This window comes from Heptranchias perlo, unplaced genomic scaffold, assembly GCF_035084215.1.
Source record: "Heptranchias perlo isolate sHepPer1 unplaced genomic scaffold, sHepPer1.hap1 HAP1_SCAFFOLD_70, whole genome shotgun sequence".
NCBI classification, from domain to species: domain Eukaryota; kingdom Metazoa; phylum Chordata; class Chondrichthyes; order Hexanchiformes; family Hexanchidae; genus Heptranchias; species Heptranchias perlo.
Window position 1 is genome coordinate 1,170,721 of NW_027139729.1, and position 24,251 is coordinate 1,194,971.

The following is a 24,251-nucleotide window of genomic DNA, read 5'->3' on the forward strand; positions in this document are numbered from 1 at the left end:
TTTGTGAAAGTGTTTGTGAGATTGTGGAAATGTCTGGAAGAGGAAAAACCGGCGGTAAAGCTCGGGCCAAGGCCAAGTCTCGATCATCCCGGGCCGGACTGCAGTTCCCTGTGGGCCGTGTTCACAGGCACCTGCGAAAGGGGAACTACGCTGAACGTGTGGGTGCCGGAGCCCCGGTCTATCTGGCTGCTGTGCTCGAGTATCTGACGGCTGAAATCCTCGAGCTGGCCGGCAACGCGGCCCGGGACAACAAGAAGACCCGCATCATCCCCAGACACCTGCAGCTGGCCATCCGCAACGACGAGGAGCTCAACAAGCTGCTGGGACGGGTGACCATCGCTCAGGGCGGGGTGCTGCCGAATATCCAGGCCGTACTGCTGCCGAAGAAAACCAGCACTGTGAGCTCCAAGAGCAAATAAAGCGACCAAGATTTAATCTGATAACCCAAAGGCTCTTTTCAGAGCCACCCACTGTATTTATGAAAGGGCTGGTTACTGTCTGTCAAAGGACTTGATTCCGATTCGCGAAACTAACAATAACTTGTTAAACACAAATGATCCATATCGGTCTGTTGCAGTACTCGCTTCCGGACCGCAGATGTCGCCAACCTCCAATAGATTGAAATTTGCAGTTTGTCTGGTGAATGAGACAAAATACCGGAACCGTCAGAATTGTTAACTGGGTGGGTAGGATGCAGAAATACCAGGGACGCTTGTTATTATTTACCGTCCCATCCTCGGACAAGTCTGCCTGGGTTTGTTATTTTACCCAGATGTATACAACAGATGCTGAATGATCAGTTGTTTATTGTGTCAGCGATTACTGAATAAAGAATGTGTGAAATTTGTGTTTGGATGTGAGTGAGGTATTTATTCTGTCCATGTCCGTCTGATATCTGCTCCCTCCCCTTTATACATTTCCCGTTTAAGCAAATTTCTCACGGCCCTGCCATTTCAACAAAGGAGATCACAGCTCTTTCCATCGCCGATTTGGTGGCTCTGAAAAGAGCCTTTGTTGCACTTGGTGCTGAAGCCGGGTCGGGTTTAGGCGCGTTCCCCGCGGATGCGGCGGGCCAGCTGGATGTCTTTGGGCATGATGGTGACTCGCTTGGCGTGGATGGCGCACAGGTTGGTGTCCTCAAACAGCCCCACCAGGTAAGCCTCGCTGGCCTCCTGCAGGGCCATGACGGCCGAGCTCTGGAAGCGCAGGTCTGTCTTGAAATCCTGAGCGATCTCTCGCACCAGGCGCTGGAAGGGCAGTTTGCGGATCAGCAGCTCGGTGGATTTCTGGTAGCGGCGGATCTCCCTCAGAGCCACAGTGCCGGGTCTGTAGCGATGAGGTTTCTTCACTCCGCCCGTGGCTGGAGCGCTCTTCCTCGCCGCTTTAGTAGCCAACTGTTTGCGAGGAGCTTTCCCGCCGGTCGATTTACGCGCTGTCTGCTTGGTCCTGGCCATTTTCTGAACAGATCTGAACACAACCTGAGACACACAGACTGTTAATACGGAGTCAGCTCTGGGGCCGCCTTTTATGGAGTCTATGGGCTCCGCCCATGGCCTGTGATTGGCTGACGTCCCACACCCTGTCAGTGAGGGACTGCCCCGGGAATTTGATTGGCAGGTTTGAACCGAGCTCTGTCAGTCAGACCGAAACGGCGGGACGATTTAGGCCCCAATTGGCTGAGCTGAAATTAATCTTCAATTTCAAAAAGCCCGCCAATTTCAGAGCATCAAATAACAGTTTCAAGAAAATCTCATTTCCCTCCAGCAATTTAAGAATCTCTCTCTTTATAATCTCCATTATTTCCTTCTCCTCAGCTCAAATCTCAGGCTGTTTCACATTTCGGTTCATTCTCTGATCTGTCTGTAAACGGGCGGGAATAAAGCCCCGGTCATTGCTTTCCGGAACGGGACAAAGTCCAGCTTCAATTTCAAAAATCCCGCCAGTTCCGGCCCGGTGAACCGCTCCTCAAACAGAAACTTCACATCGAACTGATAATTGAATGAGGGCAGGAAATAAAGACCGAGCAGAAAGGACACAGCGGGAGAGAGATTGAAGAGGGATTTTACTCTGAGCGGAGAATGTAATGTCTGGGGAAAGACTCTGGATCCCCGCCTGTTCATTTATACCGTGAAACCGGGAATTCCGCTCCTTCTCTCGGGATGGCCGAGAACCCCGGCCGTTGTTTCTGATCTCCCTGTACCGAGTGTTGGGGAATCTCCCCATAATAATTAAATATCAGAAACTGCTTCCCCACTCCTAGATCTTTCCTCTCCCCGTTCCCAGGTCAATGCTTTCTCTGTGAGACCTCCTTTACCTCTGCCAGACATTATGATTCTTCACTTAATTTGCTGATGAATTAATAAAGAACTGATGCTGGTTCCTTTTTTATGCAGCCTGCCCCGACCTGACTGAAACAGGCACAGGGAGAGAGAGGGAGGGGGGGAGACAGAGTGAGATATTAAACAGGGAGGGGAGGAGACAGAGTGAGATATTAAACAGGGAGGGGAGGAAACAGTCAGAGTGACGGACTGAGCGGAGAGCGGCCTCTGATCTTCCAGCTCCACCTCCAGCTTTCTCCACCCGCCAATTTCAAACCGTTTATCGATAATAGAACCGAAACACAGCGCTCCGCACAAACCCTGACAGACTCGGGCTTCATATTCAAGGATTTCCACAAACCCGGAGCTTATAAATAAACCCCGTTACAATTAACAGTCAGTAATATTCCTGCCTAAATACAGTCCCTTCGATAACAAGTCAACCCGCCTTCTTCCATTTCAGTCCCAGACCCGATTCGATCTCCCCACACATCCCCTCCCAGACGGGTTCAGCAGTTTACAAACACTTTATTCCAGTTGATTTGAAGAATCTCATGTGTTGGGGTTTGAATTGTGATAGCGGCGGATCTCCGCCAGTTTTACCCTGTCACGGACTCTCGCCCTGAATCTGTGAGAAAAAATGAACTGGGACTGGAGCCGAACACACGCAAGTTCCAGTGAGGCCCGGCCCGGACATCACATTCTCTCTATTTTATTTCAGACAGTGGGGGTCGGGCGGGGATAGCGAATGTCAGCGAGTCACCAGGACCCTGGGTTTATTTGAAATGATTTCTATCTGAAATCTGAGCCAGGACCCGGGACAGGAATCATCTGATTCCGGGATCAGCTCTTTTCTGAGAGACGTGGGTGGCTCTGAGAAGAGCCGTTGGGTTCAGATGGTCACAAGTTGCACTTGATTTTTTATTTCTTTTTGCCCGCTGCTTTCTTGGGCTTTGCTGACTTCGGCTTGGGCTTGGCCCTCGGTTTTTCCACCTTCTTCGCCTTCGCCTTCACTGTCTTGGGGGTCTTGGGCTTCTTCGCCGCCGCTTTCTTCTTAATTGGTGATTTCGCCGCCTTTTTCCTGGTCGATTTCTTGACCGCTGGTTTCTTGGCCGTTAATTTCTTGACGGCTGTTTTTTTGGCCGCTGGTTTCTTTCCGGGAGATTTCTTGGTCACTTGTTTCTTCACCTTCTTTACCACTTTTGCCTGGGTTTCCTTCTTAGCGACTCTGAAGGAGCCCGAGGCGCCCGTGCCCTTGATCTGCACCAGGGAGCCTTTTTCCACATTTCTCTTGATACTTAATTTGATCTGGGACCGGAGCTTCTCCACATCCAGGCCTTTGGTCGCCAGAACCTTCTTTATCGCGGCCAGGGATATCCCCTTGCGATCCTTGCAATCCCCCACAATCTTGAGGATCTGTTCTCCCAACGGGGGACCGGTGGTCTTGGGTCGGGGAACCGCCTTCTTCTTCTTCGGAGCCTTGGGTGGAGCGGCGGCGGCAGGAGGTGCCGTTTCGGCGGCTGCAGTGTCTGTCATGTCCGGGAATCTGCAGAAAACCTCTCTTCCAGTCAGAGCTGGGTGAGAAATGAAACGAGAGGCGGCGGCACAGAACAACTTAAAGGCACAGAGCGGACGGGGCGGAGACATCCTGCTCTCAGCTCACGGCCCCTCCAGCCTCTCTGTGTTTCTCTCTCCTCTTAAACTCCCCGATTCCAATTCAAATCGGGCACTCCAGAGTCCCAGACTAGCCCCTTCCCATCTCTAACACCGGTATGTTTGCTGTCGATAAACTTGCACCGGAATTAAAAGCACCAGTTTCGATTGAAACCCGTTTCATTGCTGCACTGATCGCGCTCTCTCACCCGATCGCTGACATGATCTCCGTTTTTCGGCTGAAATCTTGAATTGATCTGAAACTTTACCTTAAATTTCCACTTCGGAGCTCGCCAGTGGAGGAGGGTTATCCTTTGACAGGGATTTTTAAAAATTTTACTCAAAAGGGACTCGGAAATCCGGCGATGAGACCGGCCACACAAACACAGTGACATTAATCTAACCCGCCCGCCCCTTTAACACACTCTCTCTGACACAATGTTCACATCTTCACATTCACAGGACAAACTGTTCGCCAGATTGACAATTCCCGGGACAGGCTTTCCTCCCCGCTCGGCCTGTGCTGCAGATTCTCGGGGGTTAGTTGTCGTTTCCCAGCTCAGTAATTGTTAAACACTCTGAGGCCGGCGCTCCTCACAGTGTCTGATCCCCAGATTCAGGGACAGGAGCCAATCACAGCTGTGGATCTGATTATCCATATCTGGTTTTACATTATTATATTATTCACACTCAGCAATATGTTTGGTTGAGACGATAATACAAATTATCCGCTCTGGGCTCCTCCAGTCTCTCTGTCTTTCTCTCCCTCCTCCTGAACTGACTGACAGACAACAATAACTGGTGTCCTATCCGTCCCATTCTCAACACCCAGAGACGGCCAGTTACTGAATAAATTCAACATTCATAGGCAGTCCAGTGTCAGACAGTTACAGACTGTTTCTCTCCACCTTTCCTTACTGGACTGGAGACTGATAAATGCACCGTCAGACCGGCTCATACAGAATAGAAGGGACAGTGACCGTCTCACCAACAGCACCGGAGGTCTGTTCACAGACACAGAATTAGTCTTTACCTTCCAACAGGGTGTTCATGTTACGCTCAATAACACTATCCCGCTCTCATGTACAGCGCTAGAGATAGAGAAATACAGACGGACAGATAAAGAGACAGACAGAGACAGGAACACAGACAAAGTATCATTCTCACACTTCCTCTCAGTGTGTCCGTTTCACACTCAGCAAACAGTATCCCACCTTCGTGCACAGCGCCAGAGAGATACAGACAGGCAGAGTATCAGCCATACGCTTCCCATCAGTGTCTCTGTATCACGCTCAGCAGCAGTATTCCACCTTCATAAGTTGTACAAAAGAGAGAGAGAAACTGACCTGCAATGTCCCGTTTTCACCCAGTAACAAATTGGAAAATTCTCCATTCCAATTGCCATTCCAAGCTGGAGTGACAGAAGATGAAGTCTCATCTCTCACTGATATTATTTCAGAGACAGACACATTATTAATCCCACTCTCAGGGACAGTGTCACGCATTTAACCCTCTCTTGCATGTTGTACCCTCTGCAATTTTGCAGCTCATGGCCCTTCTGCATTTCTCTCAGTGACCGAGATTTTCACTCCGATTGAAATAATCTGGGACTGTTGCCGTCAAATATTAATCCGACACGGTCCCAGCAAATACACCGACTCCCACTTTCCTCCCATGTTTCTCCAGGATGAAATCCTCTCATTTCGAGGATTTCATTTTCACATCGTTCACCTGACGAAGGAGGAAGCCTCCGAAAGCTTGTGAATTTAAAATAAAATTGCTGGACTATAACTTGGTGTTGTAAAATTGTTTACAATTCTCCAGGATTGGTTGGAGGAATCCGGCCTCCAGATACGGAGTCACAAGTTTCTTTATCAGTAAAGGGACCAAGAATGAACAGAACCAATTGGCTCATTTCACAGCCGCCCACTTTATCTCTGAAAGACTCTTTTCCATCAAAAGATACCGAGAGAAACAGCAGGGATGGAAACATCTAGTTTAATAGTTAGAGATTGGAAAGTCAGTCTGGATTCCAGCGTTAGGCACTGGTGGAATCCCATCTGTTTCTGATTCTGGTGCCTGTTCCTGCACTGCCTGTGGACCCCATTCCCTCTGACCTTTCCCCCAGACCCACTTCCTTTGCTCAGACTCTGAAAAATTCAAATTGGGGAAAGTTTCCATCGATTTTTGTATTGGGAATTAAATCAGATATCTGCGCATGCGTGACGCAGCCCCGCCCCCAGCCCTGGTCGTCGTTGAACGGAAGAGCGCATGCGCGCTGCCCTCCCCCAGCTCGGCCTGTGGGCGCCATTCCCTCAGTGAGCGGAAGAAGATGGTTTAAAACAGCCGGGAATGGAGAGATCACGGCCCCCGGGGGAAGGGAGCAAAGAGCAGCCTCGTTACAGCAGCTCATCGCTTCGGGACCGTGTCCGCAGATGGGCTCAGAGATCGGCATTGAGTCCGGGGGAAGGTCAGGGGGAGTCCGGAGGCTGTTTGTAAGATGCGGAGTGGATCAGGAACTGGTCCCGGAACATGGAGTGAGCGGGGGAAGGGAGAGGTCATTCTCGGGCTGTGTGTGTACAGGGTGTGTCCAGGGTAAGGGAGACAGAATGGGAAGAACCTGCTATTTAAAATCATTGCAGCTTTCTCTCCCCAAATCAGTAGTGAATGTTCCTGGTTTAGTTCCAGTCTCACCCTGTTACTGGACAGTGAACAGTCAGGATGTGGGGAGTTCTACAAGCAGTATCTATTGCAGGCATCAGGTGAGAAGTGTGAAGGACACATTTTAAACAGCGGTTGTTTGGTTTGGGGTGAACGGCTAGTCCCATGGGAGAGGAGTTGAGAAACCTGACCTGTACAAAGGTCCCTGCCCCATCGGGTAGTCCCATTCACGGATCAGTGCAGGGGTTGTGTTGTGTCTGGATGTCACTAAATTGTTATAAAATCGTCCAACACACCGGGTGTGCAGAAGCTGAGTGCTGCAGTACTGCAGTGGAGTCAGACATAGACACTGTTTGTATCACTGGTTTTCATTTGTGGATATTCAAAATGATCATTAACAGAGATATTAAACTGATCACTTTTGTATTTTCTACCTCACCTGTTCCTGAGTAATAAGAGATAATTTTCTTTCCACAGGCAAATCCTTGAAGGATCCAGAATAAATGTGATGTTTCCTCCACCCGAGGCAAAAGAAACACTGCAGCCAGCTCCTTCTCACACACAGTAAGTACATTATCACACACACAGAGCACGGAGTCACAGACAGGTCATCAGTTCCACAGTCTCAGATAGCAGAAGTAGTCAGTACCACACTGATCCCAAGACCCAGAGACACATTTTCAATCCAACCATCAAACAGAGCAGGTGAAGTAGATACTGTTCCATTTCTCCCAAACTCAGTTCCGCTGACAGGGAAATACAAAAATCCCAGTCAAAATCACACTCTCAGATTGAAAGGCACTGTGTCAATCTCACAATTGGGCAACATTAAATACCAGATAGAAATCACACATGGTACCCGATTGAAAGGGACAGAATGGACCCCAATAATGTACCCTGAGATTCGAATTGAATACCACCCCACAACTCACAAATGTGAGTTTAATACATGCAGTATCCATTCGATTAATGTATCATGAGGTAAAAACTGCAGACATGTCCAAAACTCATGTAGAGTATCAGACTGAGAAATGTTGTGACAGTCGAACCTGAAAAACAAATGAGAAACCAGTTTATAATACACATAGTATGAGATGTAAATACACAGTATCAATTCTATTAGTGCACACTGAGATGCACATTACATTCCAGCCCAAAAATCTCATACAATATTAGACTGAAAGGCACAGTATCGATTACAATAGTACAGACTGAGCTGCACATTGTATACCAATTCCAAAATCACTATATCAGTTTGAAATATATGTTATCATTCACAATAGTACACAAAGATATTGATTTAATAGTAGTCCAAAAAGCACACAAATTATCTGATTAAAAACCTCCAGCACCAAATCCTAAAGTATATCCATATTTACCAATTAAATGAAAAAAACTATTTAAACATGAAGATATTAAAGCTGCAGTATTGAACACCATAATGTAATCTGAGACAATAATTATAGACAGATGCAGAATAAATCTCACACTCTGATGGTACCAATGTTGACAGAGAATGTATCCCAAACTCTCATAATGTACCAGAGACTGGCAGATAAAGTATGAATCCTACACTCACACAGCATCAGAGACTGTACATATCAAATGAATCGCAAACTCAAACACACTACTGACAAGATACACAATGAATCCCACACAGTATCACGGACTGAGAGATACAAAATGAATCTCTCAGTCACCTACATTAGTGCAGGCTGAGTTACAAATTAGGGACCAGTCCACAATTCTCAGTGTCAGATTGAAAGATACAGTACCAATTCCATTAGTGCAGACTGAGCTCCATATTAATTACCAATACAAAAGACCAATGCAGATTCAGACTGAAATATACAGTATTCCATTTATGCAGACTGAGCAACACATTGTATATAAGTTCAACATGTCACCATGTCAGTTTGGAAGATACACTGTATCACAATTGTGTTCACATTGATGCAGATTTAATCGTAGCCAAAAAGTGCAGTGATTCTCTGATTATAACCTACAGCATCACATTTTAACGTACATAATTACTTACCACTTAAACACTGGGAAAAATTATTTATACATTTATGTATTAAAGATACAGGTTTGAATGCCATGCTGTGAAATGAGATACAAATTAGATACAGATAAAGAATGAATCTCATACTCAGATCCAGTGCCAGAGACTGACATAAAGAATGAATCCCTCACTCATACAATGTACCACTGACTGACAGATACAAAATGAATCCCACACTAACATACAGTAGCACAGACTGACAGATACAGTATATATATCACTCATATACAGTATCAGAGATTGATGGAAATGGAATGAATGTCTCACTCACATGCAGCACCAGAGACTGACAGATATGGAATTAATCCCAAATTCACACATGGTGCCAGAGACTGACAGGAACAGAATGAATCTCATTCAGATACAGTACAAGGGGCTGACATATATAGAATGAATCCCACACTCACACACAGTACCACAGGCTGACAGAATCAGAATGAATCACAAAGTACCACAGTCAAACAAATACAGAATGAATCTCTAAGTCAAATCACTGCAGACTGAGTTATACACAACATGCCAGTCCAAAAATCTTCGTGTCAGATTGAAAGATAATGTATCAATTCCATTAGTGCAGACTGAGCCAAACATTATATAGCAGTCCAACACTGTCAGACCATATCAGACTCAAAGATACAACATCAATTCCATTAGCATGTACTGAGCTACATGTTACACACCAGTCCAAAAATCTCATACAGTAACAGACTGATAGATACATTATCAATTCTATGAGTGCAGGCTGAGCTATATATTACATTCCAGTCCAAAAATCTCAGTGTCAGACTGAGATACAGAATTAATTCCATTATTATAGACTGAGCTCCACATTATATACCAGTTAAATAATTTCACCATGGAGAGATTGAAAGGTACATTATCATTCACAACAGAGTTCAGAGATGAAGATGTAATACACTCACAAACATTGTTTGATTAAAGAAAATCCAAAAGTGTATCAATATTTACAAATTAAACACTTGATAAAAAACGGCATATACTTTATAGTATTAAAGATATAGTTTCAAATACAATAATATAAACTGAAATAAGAACACAGAATGAATCCAGACTTGCACATTGTCTCAGAGACTGAATTATAGAATAAAACCCAGACTGAGATAAATTGGCTGAGACTGACAGATACAGAATGTATCCTAAACTCATATACAGTATCAGAGACTGACAGATACAGAATAAAGCCCACATTCACATGCAGCACCAGAGACAGACAGAAACAGAATGAATCCCACACTCACACACAGTACCAGAGACAGACAGAAACAGAATGAATCCCACACTCACACACAGTACCAAAGGCAGACAGATACAGAATAAACCCCATACTCTTGTGCAGTACCAGATACAGACAGGTACAGGATAAACCCCACACTTATATACAGTATCAGAGACTGAAAAATACAGAATAAACCGCACACTCATATACAGCACCAGAGACAGACAGAAGCAGAATAAACCTGACACTCGCATACAGTACCCGTTACAGACAGATACAGAATAAACCCCACACACGTACAGTACCACAGACTGACAGGCACAGAATGAATCCCACACTCACACACAGTACCAGACACTGAAAGATACAGAATAATCCTCACATTCATATACAGTACCAGAAACAGACGAATAAAGAATAAACCCCACACTCATTTGCAGTACCAGAGACAGACAGACAGATACAGAATGAATCCCAAATTCACACACAGTACCAGAGACTGACAGATACAGAATGAATCCCAAATTCACACAAGGTACCAGAGACTGACATACACTGAATAAACCCCACACTCATTTCCAGTACCAGAGACTGACAGATACAGTATATACCCCCCACTCATTTGCAGCTCAAGAGACTGACAGATACAGAATAAACCCCACACTCATATACAGTACGAGAGACTGATAGGCACAGAATGAATCCCACGCACACACAGCACCAGAGACTGACAGATACAGAATAAACCCCACACTCATATGCAGCACCAGAGACTGACAGATACAGAATAAACCCCACACTCATATACAGTACCAGAGACTGACAGATACGGAATGTGTGAATTTGGGATTCACAGTATCGGAGACAGACAGATACAGAATAAACCCCAAACACATCTACAGTATCAGAGACACACAATTACAGAATAAACCCCACACTGACATACAGTTCCAGAGACTGACAGATACAGAATAAACCTCACACTCATGTACAGTATCAGAGACTGACTTATACAGAATGAATCTTATACTCACACACAATACCAGAGACTGACAGATACAGAATAAAGCCCAACCTCATATACTGTACCAGAGACAGATAAATACAAAATAAACACCAAACACATCTACAGTATCGGAGATAGACAGATAGAGAATAAACACCACACTCACACACAGTACCAGAGACAGACACAGAATAAAAGCTACACTCACACACAGTACCAGAGACAGACAGATACAGAATAAAACCTACACTCACACACAGTACCAGAGACAGACAGGCACAGAATAAACCCCACACTCACACACAGTACCAGAGAGTGAAAAATACAGAATAAACACCAAACTCTTGTACAGGATCAGAGACTGACAGATACAGAATAAACCCCACAATCATGTAAAGTGCCAGGAAAAATTGTTTGGTTAGTGAGTGTCTGTAAATGAAGGAAATATGTTGTCTGGTAAGGGAGTGTCTATACATGAAGGAAAAACGGTGAAGGGTCAGGGAATATCTATAAATGAAAGAGAAATGGTGACAGGTCAGGGATTGTCGAAAATGAAGGTGAAATGGTTTCTGGTAAGGGAGTATTATAAATGGGAGAAGACATGGTGACAGGTCAGGGAGTGTCTAAAAATGAAGGCGAAATGGTGACGGGTGACGGAGTGTCCATAAAGGAGGGAGAAATGGTGACAGATGAGGCAGAGTCTGTAAATGATGGAGAAATGGTGACTTGTCAGAGGGTGTCTGTAAATGAAGCGGGAATGGTGACTGGTCCGGGAGTGTCTGTAAATGAAGGAGGAATGGTGATTGGTCCGGGAGTGTCTGTAAATGAAGGAGGAACGGTGATTGGTCCGGGAGTGTCTGTAAATGCAGGAGAATTGTTGACAGGTCAGGTAGTGTCCATATCTGAAGGAGAAACAGTGATGGGTCAGGGAGCGTCTATTAATGAAGGGAAATGCTGACGGGTCAGGGAGAGTTTGTAAATGAAGGAGAAATGCTGAAGGGTCAGGAAGCGTCTATAAACGTAGGAGAAATTGTGCTTGATCAGGGAATGTCTGAAAATGAAGGCGAAATGGTGACTGGTCAGGGGGTTTCTGTAAATGAAGGAGGAATGGTGATTGGTCAGGGGGTGTCTGTAAATGAAGGAGGAATGGTGATTGGTCAGGGGGTGTCTGCAAATGAAGGAGAAATGGTGACTGGTCAGGGGGTGTCTGTAAATGAAGGAGGAACGGTGACTGGTGCGGGAGTGTCTGGAAATGAAGGCGAAATGGTGACTGGTCAGGGGGTGTCTGTAAATGAAGGAGAAATGGTGAGTGGTCCGGGAGTGTCTGTAAATGATGGCGAAATGGTGATTGGTCCGGGGGTGTCTGTAAATGAAGGAGGAACGGTGATTGGTCCGGGAGTGTCTGTAAATGCAGGAGAATTGTTGACAGGTCAGGGAGTGTCGACATCTGAAGGACAAAAAGTGATGGGTCAGGGAGTGTCTATTAATGAAGGGACATGCTGACGGGTCAGGGAGAGTTTGCAAATGAAGGAGAAATGCTGAAGGGTCAGGGAGCGTCTATAAATGTAGGAGAAATTGTGTTTGATCAGGGAGCGTCTGAAAATGAAGGAGAAATTGTGATAGGTCAAGGAAAATCTTTAAGTGAAGGAGAAATGGTGACTGGTCAGGGAGAGTCTTTTGCCAAAATTGGGAGATATCACAGATGGACGGCATACAGGCAGCTATAGGGAGGGACATTGTGTGGAAATGAGGGGCAGAGCATATACACACAGCCAGAGTCAACATATTCAGGAGAGGAGAGGGGAATCAGTGAGTGTGGAACTGAATCCAACCAGAGTCAGCAACTTCAGGGGAGGAGAGGGAGGGGAACCAGTGAGTGTAGAACTGAACCCAGTCAGAGTCAGCACCTTCAGGGGAGGAGAGGGAGGGGAACCACTGAGTGCAGAACTGAACCCAGTCACAGTCGGGATCTTCAGGAGAGAGAGAAAACTTAAATAGAAGGAAAAATGTTGGAGGTGGTGCGATGGGTTTGGGTTCCAGCAGAGGGAGGAGGGTGAGTGTGTGGGACGGGGATTTACAGTCTGGGGGAATGAGCGGGAAGAATGTTCCACAGGAACTGGAATTGCCTGTTCTGAATTTCTATCCTGTATTCACAGTGAGGACTTTCGTTATCTCCTTTTACAGGGTATTACAAGGGGCGGATTTGCAGACGAGAAACTCAAACCAAACATCACGTCAAGATCTGACTCCATTCACCAGCACCTGAAGATTATCGGCCTTAAAATATAGGAGAAATGTTGATCTGTTCGATCTGTGGAAAAGATTTCAAACATCACTGTGACTGCAATAGCAGCGAGACACACACACCCGATTGAGAGTGTTCCAGTGCACTGACTGTGGGAAGAGCTTTCACCAGTTACACAGCCTGAAGAAGGACACCCGCACCATGGAGAAACCGTCGAAATGTGGGGACTGTGGGAGGGGATTCAGTTACTCATCCCGGCTGGAAACACATCGACGCAGACACACTGGAGAGAGGCCGTTCACCTGCTCCGTGTGTGGGAGCGGATTCACTCAGTCATCCCACCTCACTGAACATCAACTTGTTCACACTGATAAGAGACTTTTTAAATGTTCTGTCTGTGAGAAGAGCTTTAAAAGAAAAAGTGATCTGCTGACACACCAACGCACTCACACTGGGGAGACGCCGTTCACCTGCACTAAGTGCGGGAAGGGATTCACTCAGTCATCCAACCTGCTGACACACCAGCGAATTCACACTGGGGAGAGGCCGTTCACCTGCTCCGTGTGTGGGAGCGGATTCACTCAATCTTCCCACCTCATTGAACATCAGCTTGTTCACACTGATAAGAGACTTTTTAAATGCTCTGTCTGTGAGAAAAGCTTTAAAAGAAAAAGTGATCTGCTGACACACCAACGCACTCACACTGGGGAGAGGCCGTTCACCTGCTCCGTGTGTGGGAAGGGATTCACTCGGTCATCCAGCCTACTGACACACCAGCGAGTCCACAGTGGGGAGAGGCTGTTCACCTGCTCCGTGTGTGGGAAGAGTTTCACTCGATCATCCCACCTGCTGAGACATCAGCAAGTTCACACTGGTGAGAGGCCATTCACCTGCTTCATATGTGGGAAGGGATTCGCTCAGTCATCCACCCTGCTTACACACCAGCGAGTTCACACAGGGCAGAGGCCGTTCACCTGCTTCATATGTGGGAAGAGATTCACTCAATCATCCACCCTGCTGACACACCAGCGAGTTCACACTGGGGAGAGGCCATTCACCTGCTCCGTGTGTGGGAAGGAATTCACTTGTTCATCCGGCCTCATTGAACACCAACTTGTTCACACTGATAAGAGACCCTTTCAATGTTCTAACTGTGAGAAGAGCTTTAAAAGAACTTGGGATCTGCTGAGACATGAACGTATTCACACTGGGGAGAGGCCGATCACCTGCTTCGTGTGTGGGATGGGATTCACTCAGTCTTCCCACCTGCTGAGTCACCAGCGGGATCACATGTGACTGCAGGGGTTGGATTCTGCTGTTATTGCTGATGTTAATCACATCCAGGACTGAACCATGTTCATTCTGACAGTTGGGGTTTGTTTCTGATGTTAAACTCCAGCCCAGTTAAAGGGATTATTAATATTCTGTACAAGTGTCAAATTAATCAGCTTTCTTTCAAACACAGTGTGTCCAGTCCTTGATATCTTGATGATAAGAGAAGCAGTTTGAGGACTCATGATGAAGTGAGTGGAATCCATCTTAGAACTGAGTTCCTCCACCATTTTAAAAGATGGATCGACAAATGTCCAACTCTGACAGGACAGAAAATTCTATTATATCACACGGTCCACTTCAATCAGGCTGAGCAGATTTCCACTACCCTTGTGTGGGAAAGAGTTTCCTGATTTCAATCCAAGACACCCGAGCTCTAAATTTAAGTTTATGTCCTCTTGTTCTGGATTCACCGACGAGAGAAAATAGTTTCTATTTCGACCCTATCGAATCCCTTTATAATTTTAAATATCTGGATCAGATCACCCCTCAACCTTCTAAACTCAAGGGAATGCAAACCAAGTTTATGCAACCGGTCCTTATAATTGAACCCTTCAAGCCCCAGTGTCATTCTGGTGAATTTGCACTGTACCCCCTCCAAGGTCAATATATCCAATATGTCCCAGCACTGACTGTGTGTATAACAGGACTGAGTGTCCCAGCACTGACCGTGTGTATTCACAGGACTGAGTGTCCCAGCACTGACTGTATGTTTAACAGGACTGAGTGTCCCAGCACTGAATGTGTGAAGAACAGGACTGAGTGTCCCAGCACTGACTGTGTGTATAACAGGACTGAGTGTCCCAGCACTGAATGTGTATAACAGGACTGAGTGTCCCAGCACTGACTGCATGTATAACAGAACTGAGTGTCCCAGCACTGAATGTATTGAAAAAGGACTGACTGTCCCAGCACTGACTGTGTGTATAACAGAACTGAGTGTCCCAGCACTGACTGTGTGTATAACAGGACTGAGTTTCCCAGCACTGACTCTGTGTATAACAGGACTGAGTGTCCCAGCACTGACTGTGTGAAAACAGGACTGAGTGTCCCAGCACTGACTGTGTGTATAACAGAACTGAGTGTCCCAGCACTGACTGTGTTGATAGCAGGACAGGGTGTCCCAGCACTGAATGTGTGTATAACAGGATTGATTGTCCCAGCACTGACTGTGCGTACAACAGGACTGAATGTCCCAGCACTGAATGTGTGTATAACAGGACTGAATGTCCCAGCACTGACTGTGTGTACAACAGAACTGAGTGTCCCAGCACTGACTGTGTGTATAACAGGACTGAGTGTCCCAGCACTGACTCTGTGTATAACAGGACTGAGTGTCCCAGCACTGACTGTATTGAAAAAGGACTGACTGTCCCAGCACTGACTGTGTGTATAACAGAACTGAGTGTCCCAGCACTGACTGTGTGTATAACAGGACTGAGTGTCCCAGCACTGACTCTGTGTATAACAGGACTGAGTGTCCCAGCACTGACTGTGTGAAAACAGGACTGAGTGTCCCAGCACTGACTGTGTGTATAACAGAACTGAGTGTCCCAGCACTGACTGTGTTGATAGCAGGACAGGGTGTCCCAGCACTGAATGTGTGTATAACAGGATTGATTGTCCCAGCACTGACTGTGCGTACAACAGGACTGAATGTCCCAGCACTGAATGTGTGTATAACAGGACTGAATGTCCCAGCACTGACTGTATGTATAACAGGACTGAGTGTCCCAGCACTGACTGTGTGTGTAAAAGGACTGACTTTCCCAGCAATGACTGTGTATAACAGGATTGAGTGTCCCAGCACTGACTGTGTGTATTCACAGGACTGAGTGTCCCAGCACTGACTCTGTGTGTAACAGAACTGAGTGTCCCAGCACTGACTGTGTGTATAACAGGACTGAGTGTCCCAGCACTGACTGTGTGTATAACAGGACGGAGTGTCCCAGCACTGACTGTGTGTCTAACAGGATTGAGTGTCCCAGCACTGACTGTGCGCAGAGTGTAGATGGTGTGTGGGAGGAGATAAATGGGTGGGTTCGATTCCATGATAGGTTGGAGTGACATGGGGTTGTCGGTGGAGATTAAATCGGTTGGAGGAGGTTGCAGAGATATGGAGAGGGCGAGGACCATGGAGGGATTTGAAAACGAGGTCGAGGGTCTTAAAATCGAGGCATTGCTGGACCGGGTGCCAATGTAGTAACACATGAACAGAAACTTACGGTTCACTGCCCGGCAGACAGGTGGGGAAGACATTGATGTCCGCGGGGGAACAGTCAGGGTCACAGCAGCAGTTGAGGTCGCAGACTCCGCCAGTCAGGTCACAGGTACAAATGGGAACGGCTGGAACAAGACACACACAGTGAGATCTTACAACAGAGCACGGACGGTCTCAAAGACCACCTCCCTCCCTTGTCTGAATCCACGATCACCGTCTTCACCATCTCCCAAAATCAATCTGCAGACTTATCCTCCCACTGCTTTCTACTCACCGAATTACAGCTTCCAGATACCCAGCACAACCCAATTAATAATAATAATAATTATGTGGAGAGAATAGAGAAGCTGGGATTACTCTCTTTGGAGCAGAGAAGGTTCAGGGGAGATTTACCAGAATGGTACCGGGGATGAGAGACTTCAGTTACGGGGAGAGACTGGAGGAGCTGGGATTGTTCTCCTTCGAGCAGAGACGGTTAAGGGGAGATTTAATGGAGGGGTTGAAAATGAGGAGGGGTTTTGATGGAGTCGATGGGGAGAAACTGTTGCCACAGGCGGGAGGGTCGGTAACCAGAGGACACAGATTGAAGGGAATTGGGAAAAGAGCCAGAGGGAGATGAGGAGAATGTTTTTAGGCAGCGAGTTGTTCTGATCTGGAATTCACTGCCTGAAAGGGCGGTGGGAGCAGATTCAATAATAACTTTCAAAAGGGAATCGGGTCAATCCTTGAAGGGGGGAAATTTGCGGGACTGTGGGGAAAGAGCAGGAGGGAGTGGGACTAATGGGATCGCTCTTTCACAGGGCCGGCACAGGCGCGATGGGCCGAGCGGCCTCTTTCACAGAGCCGGCACAGGCGCGATGGGCCGAGCGGCCTCTCTCTGTGCTGTTTGATTCTCGCTCACTTTTGGGCTCCGACCCACGGCCCGTTTGACGGGGAGGCGGGAGAGTGACTCCCCCCCGAGCCCAGCTCGACACCGGGCGCTGACAGGGTTCAGATTCACGGGGCCCGCAGGAGGCCCCGAGGAACTCCGCCCGCCACCCCTCTCAGGCCACTCCCCGGTGCGGGCCCTCCCTCTGTCGGCCCCGCCCCCGCCCACAGCAGCGCCCGTCCGCCCACCGGCCTTGGGCCGCAATCATCATCCTCCCGGCGCGGGCCTGTTGCTAAGGCAACGCGGCGCAAGGACGTCAGCGCGGTCAGGTGAGTGACGCTGCTGCGTGATGCGTGTAACGTGATGGGAGGAGTCAGCCCGGGGTAGTCGGGGTGGGGGTGGAGGTGGTGAGAGCTGTCAATCAAAGGGCCCGGAGTCAGCACTCACTGCGCAAAGGGTTTGGAGAATTTGTTCAAAAATGCAAAATCTGCAATAATGAAATTAAAATATAAAGGTACAAAAAAGGGAAATAATTGCAAATAAAATAACCTGAATTAAAAACAGAAACTTCCAAACTCATATAAGGCTGATGGTCTGGGTCCTCCCGCCACTCTTCGTCTTCTCTCCCTGGGGCAGAGGATGAGCAGAATGATTGAATGTAACTTTTTAATGCAGAGGGCACTGGATGGATGGAATGGACCAGCGAGGGCGGCAGTGGGGCCTGATTATATCAGCAAATTCCAGAGAGTTGGCGAAATACCTGACAGCAGTACCTTGGGATATGACAGACTAGAAATTGGGACCTTTAAATTTTGGATATGTGCAGTAGCTTTTCGTGATTGGTGCACCTGGACACCCAAATCCCTTTGCTCCTCCACAGCCCCGAGTTTCTCATCATTAAGAAATTAATCCTATTTCTCACCTGGTCCTGCAATAGATGTTCTTTTTATAACTCCCCACATCTTTACTGTCCGGCTGTGTTTCCACTGTTCACTGTCCAATAACAGCACACACTGTGAGACTGGAACTTTTAAAAAATATTTCAAGATACACTTTATTTCATAAAATTTATGGATACACACAGTTCAATGCAAATACCACAATTGCAATTCAAAACAATAGAATAGATATCATACACGCTACGATTCCGTTATTACAATTGAAAATATAGAACATATTTTCAAATACATGCTGAACAATACCAGGTAAAATGGCCTTACAATGTCGTCTTTCCCCATAGAGCCTTTGGGCAGGCCGCACCTTACTTCAGTGCGTCCAACAGCACGGACTCCTGGGCCAAGGATCGTGAACAGCTCCTTCAGCTGGAAGACCAGCTGGTTTTAGGAAGACCATCGGGCCTCCTTCACCGAGTTGATGGCCTTCCAGCAGCAGTTCATATCTATCTGGAGGTGCATCCCAGGGAACTGCCCGCAGAGCACTGCATCCTGTGTTACCGAGCTGTTGGGGGTGAACCCCCACTTCGACTCCACGGTATAGGGATCCTGTCTCTACGGAGGGGCGGGGGGTTATCACCTTTTACCTGAATACATGGATCCATTCGCTCACATTCATGCCAGTGTTTGGCAAACAGTGTGTGATGTGCTTCACACACCTGTCGAACTTTGGGATCAGAGACGTACGGGGTAATTTCACCTTCACTGCTTGGGCGGTAAACTGACGGTGAAAGTAAAATCGGGCCTGTTCTATAAGGGGCGGGTGATCCGCTCTTTCAGTTCAGACCCCAGCGATGGTGAAATTTTCCCTCCACGTGTTGTGAACCGGTGCAGTTTGAGACAATGGACCAGCTTGTGGGGTTCCAAGATTAATACTAGGGCGTAGGTCAGGAAAGGTGTGGCGATTTTAAGTATCCCCGCCTGGCGGAAATGGCGTGTCAGAGGCTAGTAAATGGTGTCAGGTCACTTACCGCCCCTGTAACGTTGGAGTTCCTGCCTCCGCCATGGTGGGTCGGGTCCTGAGAAGAGCGGCCGGAGCAACACCCACCTGTTTCCGGTCAGACCACGTGTAATATGTAAATCAGAGTATTATGACGTACACGGGACACCATTTAATGTTAGTTACAAATGGGAGGAGGAGCCGCCCTTTCGATGGGCATTGAGTGATCCAGAACACTGAGAAGTTTATTTGTAACTCATATTTTGTGTGGCGAGGAGGAGCATTAGAGCTTTCCCTTGGCCTGCTGCGGCCGTGAGAAATCTCCCGCCTCCTGATCGTCTCAGAAATGTATCATGAGGTTTCCTTATAAATCTGTGTAACCAGGCCCAGCCTCATGTCCCATTAAACTCCCTGCAGTGAGTAAACATTGCTGCCCAGCAGCTCAGAGAGGAAACGATCTTCGGAACTCCCCACTGGAGTTTGAAATTACATTAATATTTTACCAGCTAGTAACGGTCTGGGTGTTGGTCCATTATTATTCTGTTCTGGTCAAAACAAATGTCCCAATGAACAGGACGCTGTCTGAACCTGACAGCTCACCCTCAGTCCATCACACTGGACAGTCTGTATGATGGGAAATAATCATCAATCGAAAAGGAGGATTTGATTTGATTCATTTCACGATTAAACATTAAATATTGAAATCATATTATTTCCAGAATAAAAAACAGCAAACAGTTTCATGTTAGAATCACATCTTTGTATCATTTCACAACACCGCATTTGTCGGGTAAGATATGATTCCTCTCTGGTATTTCCAAATGTATTTAAATGATTGGTTTAATATCAGTTACTTTCGTGAATTCATTTATGTCAATGGATGGTAAAATCAGGCGCGGTGAATAGCGGGCGCCCGATCCGTTACAGCCCGTCTCACGCCACCGACAAACGTGAAAATCCACTCTCATTGACTTTTTGTTTAATTTCAGTTGAAAAGACTTCAGACGTTTCTATGATTTAACTAATGTAACAATTAGATTCAGTGGGTATTTCACCCCGTTCTTCAGCTCCTCTCTGAATTTAGTCTGGGTCACAGCATAAATACACGTGTTGGTGCAGGAACTGAGAAGTTGAAGCATGAATCCGGCTGACTCAATGTCACTGACCGTATAGTACTGGGTATTTGTTGTATACAGAGAGATAACATAAAAAACGAGTGTGCTCCATAACAATATAAAATTGCCTGATATACTGAAGAGTAAAATGATGGATTTCCTTCGGTTCTCCATCTCTGGATCCTTGTGATTCTCTCCATTGCTGCGGCCCCGGAGTCCCCTGCGGACTCTATTGGCCGCTAAAATGTGGCTGACGGTGAGAACATTGAACAGCAAAATCAGAATGAATGGGAGACAAGGAGTTGAAACAACAGTAAACAAGACAAAAGTTACCCATACGGGTGAAGTGAAAAAGTTCGGTTTCAAGACACAACCCCGGGGTACATTGTCCATTATATATTCCGGATCAAATACAAAGTACCAGGGAATGTTTAGTAAACAGCTCAGCGCACTCACCACCCCGATAACAGCAGCCGCCGTTTTCTCAGTGCAATATTTTGTTTTCAGCTTCTGACAACTAATGGCCACAAATCGATCAAAGGTGAAAGCCACTGTGAGCCAGACAGAAATCTCGGTGGTTGCAAAAGTCAGGAAGTCAATGACCGAACACACGGGAGTAATTCTCAGGAATGAATTTGGGAAATAAATCAGTCCAATCCATTTCAATATCGGATCAGTGATAACGACCAGGAGATCGGCCGCCGCCATTCCCATCAGGTAGCGAGTGATACATTTGGAGAGTCCGCACTTTCCTCGGGACAGGATCACAATCGCCACCAAGTTAACTGTAAAAGAGAGAGAAAAGAAGCAGAGAAATTACTGATTAGACCTGGAGACAAAGCGGCAGTTTGAGAGGATCTGGGGTGAAATTTCCAGCTTTGTTGCTGCATCAAACGGTGGAAACTGATTCACTGACCTGGGCAGCGCTTTCGGACAGAGAAATGTTTTTAAACACAATGATCAATAATGAATTGGGAAATTGATACAGAGAGTGAATAAAGTGAGCACCAGATCCACTGGAAGGGCCGAGTGAGGGGGCAGTGCAGGTGGGGAAGGGAGGAGGGATACAAACACCGGGATTCCAACAGGTTAAATCCGGATTTGGGCTCCAGATGGACGGGAAAGTGAGCGAGGGACGAGAAGGTGAGGGGACAGGGGGAGGTTTGTTGCTCTGGGTGGAGAGAGCCGACTGGGGCTGGCACAAAACTGGAAAGACCGTGATCCGTGGGGGTGAGTTTGAGGCTTCGGATTGGATTAGAAGAGGCAACTGGAGGCCGAGCGAGCGAGTGCGTTTGGGAGGGAGACCAAGGAAAAGGACATGTATGAGCTGGAGGGGAATCAGTAGCTGATAGTTTGGGAAAGCGAATGAACTGAGGGAACGGATGAGGAGACGGAGGATTCGATGCCGTGGGAGGAGAGGCTGGGATTCACAGGGAGAGACTGCAGCAGAGTGTTAGAGGAAATCTAATCTATAGGTCCAGCTCACACAATCCAATTAATGAATTCAACCATTAATTTCTGTGGTTATTGGTGTCAATAAACTGCTCGTTGGTTACATAATGTGTTCAATAAATTTACTTGCATATTCAACTAAAATTACATTAAAATACAATCATTGAATTCGCCTCGTTCTTTATTGAATAAAACTGACACATAGCTTCTAGAATACAATATCCCCATAATTAAAAGCGATAAAGAAATCACTGATCCTATTCTTTAAATACATTTCAATTATGTTTATGTATTCAATCAGTAAACAAGGAAAAGGAACATTCACATAAACAGACTGAGGAGCTGATGGTGATAAACACACCCGGAGAGAGTACAATAAAACTCTTACAATCTGACAACATTCTAATAACACCTTCAAATCACATTTCCTCTTCATAATTGTACTGGAAGTTTCAGCAGTTCATTCCGATTAATTATTCACACCGCTGCTGCTCTCTCTCTCCCCTCTCTCGTTCTCCGTGTGTGCATTTCTCTCTCTGTCAATCTCTTCCTCTCTTTCCTTCTCACCGTCCCTCTCGTTTTCCTTCTCAGTCGCGTTCTCTGTCCCTGCACTCTATCTCTCCGCACTGTCTCTACTCTTTCTCAATGCCCCCTTTCATTTCCTAGTAAATCCTAACATTCTGCGCCTGCTTTCTCCTCACCAGCCCCGTGTTCCAACGATTCTATTCTCAGTGTCAGTTTGTTAAATGGTGAAGCCTCTGTGAACAGTTTAATGTTTCTACAGATCATGCAAGGTTCCACCAGTTAACCCACACTGTTCACTTCATCCACAATGCGTGGAATAAACAGAATCGAATGCCTCTTCCAGACACACCTCACAATAATTGAAATTCATTCTCCTGTAATTACAAAGTACAGCGTTAGATGGCGGCATTGTTCAATTAACAAAACACCAACATCACCGCTGCTGCTAACAATCCACAGATAAATAGAACTGCTCATGATTTGAACAGATGAAGTGAAACATGACCTCAAAACATTGCACTTTACAGAAATTTCATCCACAGTGAAGCAGGGAATGAGATTGAAAGAATCAACAGCAAACACAGTTCAGTAACCAGACATCTGATGCGGCGTCAGATACACACACAGAATGAAATAATATTTCATAACAGTGATAACCAATCAATACGTTGAAATCCCAGTTAAACTGAACCATATTATTGTGGAGGGAGGACATTGCGCTGCCTCCTTGTAACACTGAGACCGTGAGCTGTCTCATTATCAATCACTGAAAACACATTTATGAAAAAAATATTCCAGGACAGTTTAGTTCCACAACATGAAACTGTGAACAACTCCTGATGGTCTGATACCAGCTCTTAGCCCAGACACCTGATTCCAATACAATCAGCACAGAGAATAATCCAGTAACAATGCCAGAATTGGATAAACAAAATCGTAAAGCATATAATGCAGCTGCTCGAAGACCAAAAGAGCAGAGACTGAGGACAGAACACTCCACTGTGTAATACATGATGGGAGAAAAAAAAAGTATCAAGTACAGCAGCAGATTTAATACCGATTTACACCATGAACAGCTGAGATAATGGGTTACCTGGAACTCCAACGGCTGCGAGAACTGGATAATAAATACATTCTATCAGATACATTACTGAATATCCCATTTCTGTGAGAAGCAATGATTTCTGTTGGCCTGGAAACCGCAGCTCCGGCAGGCACTCTGTGTGGATTCATTAGAGCGATCCCTGATTTATACAGGGGGTAAATCTCCACTGACACGGTTATACCCCTGATCATTGCTATTAGTTACAGTCATTTGAACAAACAGGCCACATCAGCAGCTTTGACTCCGATGTAAATGATGACGTGGATATATCACAAACTTCTCAAAGTTCAGAACTTTGTCTTAATGAGACCTCTCTCAGGAATAAAGTTAAAAGCTGTGCTCAGAAAGGACTGCTCCAACAATGAGCGGCTTCACTTACAGTTTTCATATAATTGTATTGACCATGTTCACTTTTACCGATTCAATTATAAATTTTATAGATTTCTCCACATTATACATTGAAACCAGGGACACAAGCAGACCCGTTTCACTCTGTTCCTGCAGTTTCCCAGTGAAAATATGAATGTTGACACGAAGACAGCCTCTAAAAGAGAC

The 24,251-nt window shown here is 46.2% G+C and overlaps 2 protein-coding genes across 10 annotated transcripts in view; one reads left to right on the top strand and one right to left on the bottom strand.

Moving 5' to 3' along the window:
* Positions 1-14,645, top strand: part of LOC137318443 (zinc finger protein 229-like) — a 54,870-nt gene extending 40,225 nt beyond the window's left edge. Inside the window, exons 1-3 of one of the 4 annotated variants that reach the window (XM_067981327.1) lie at positions 6,214-6,566; positions 7,110-7,196; positions 13,125-14,645. In XM_067981327.1, the coding sequence (XP_067837428.1) occupies positions 13,387-14,481 (1,095 nt within the window). In that variant the 5' untranslated portion in view covers positions 6,214-6,566; positions 7,110-7,196; positions 13,125-13,386 and the 3' untranslated portion in view covers positions 14,482-14,645. Of the gene's footprint in view, positions 1-6,213; positions 6,567-6,604; positions 6,734-7,109; positions 7,197-13,124 lie in introns of those variants that run through there. The other 3 variants (XM_067981326.1, XM_067981328.1, XM_067981329.1) reach the window with 3 other exon arrangements.
* Positions 1-24,251, bottom strand: part of LOC137318393 (zinc finger protein 3-like) — a 626,361-nt gene that overhangs the window by 156,736 nt on the left and 445,374 nt on the right. The gene's annotated exons all lie outside the window — the stretch shown is intronic.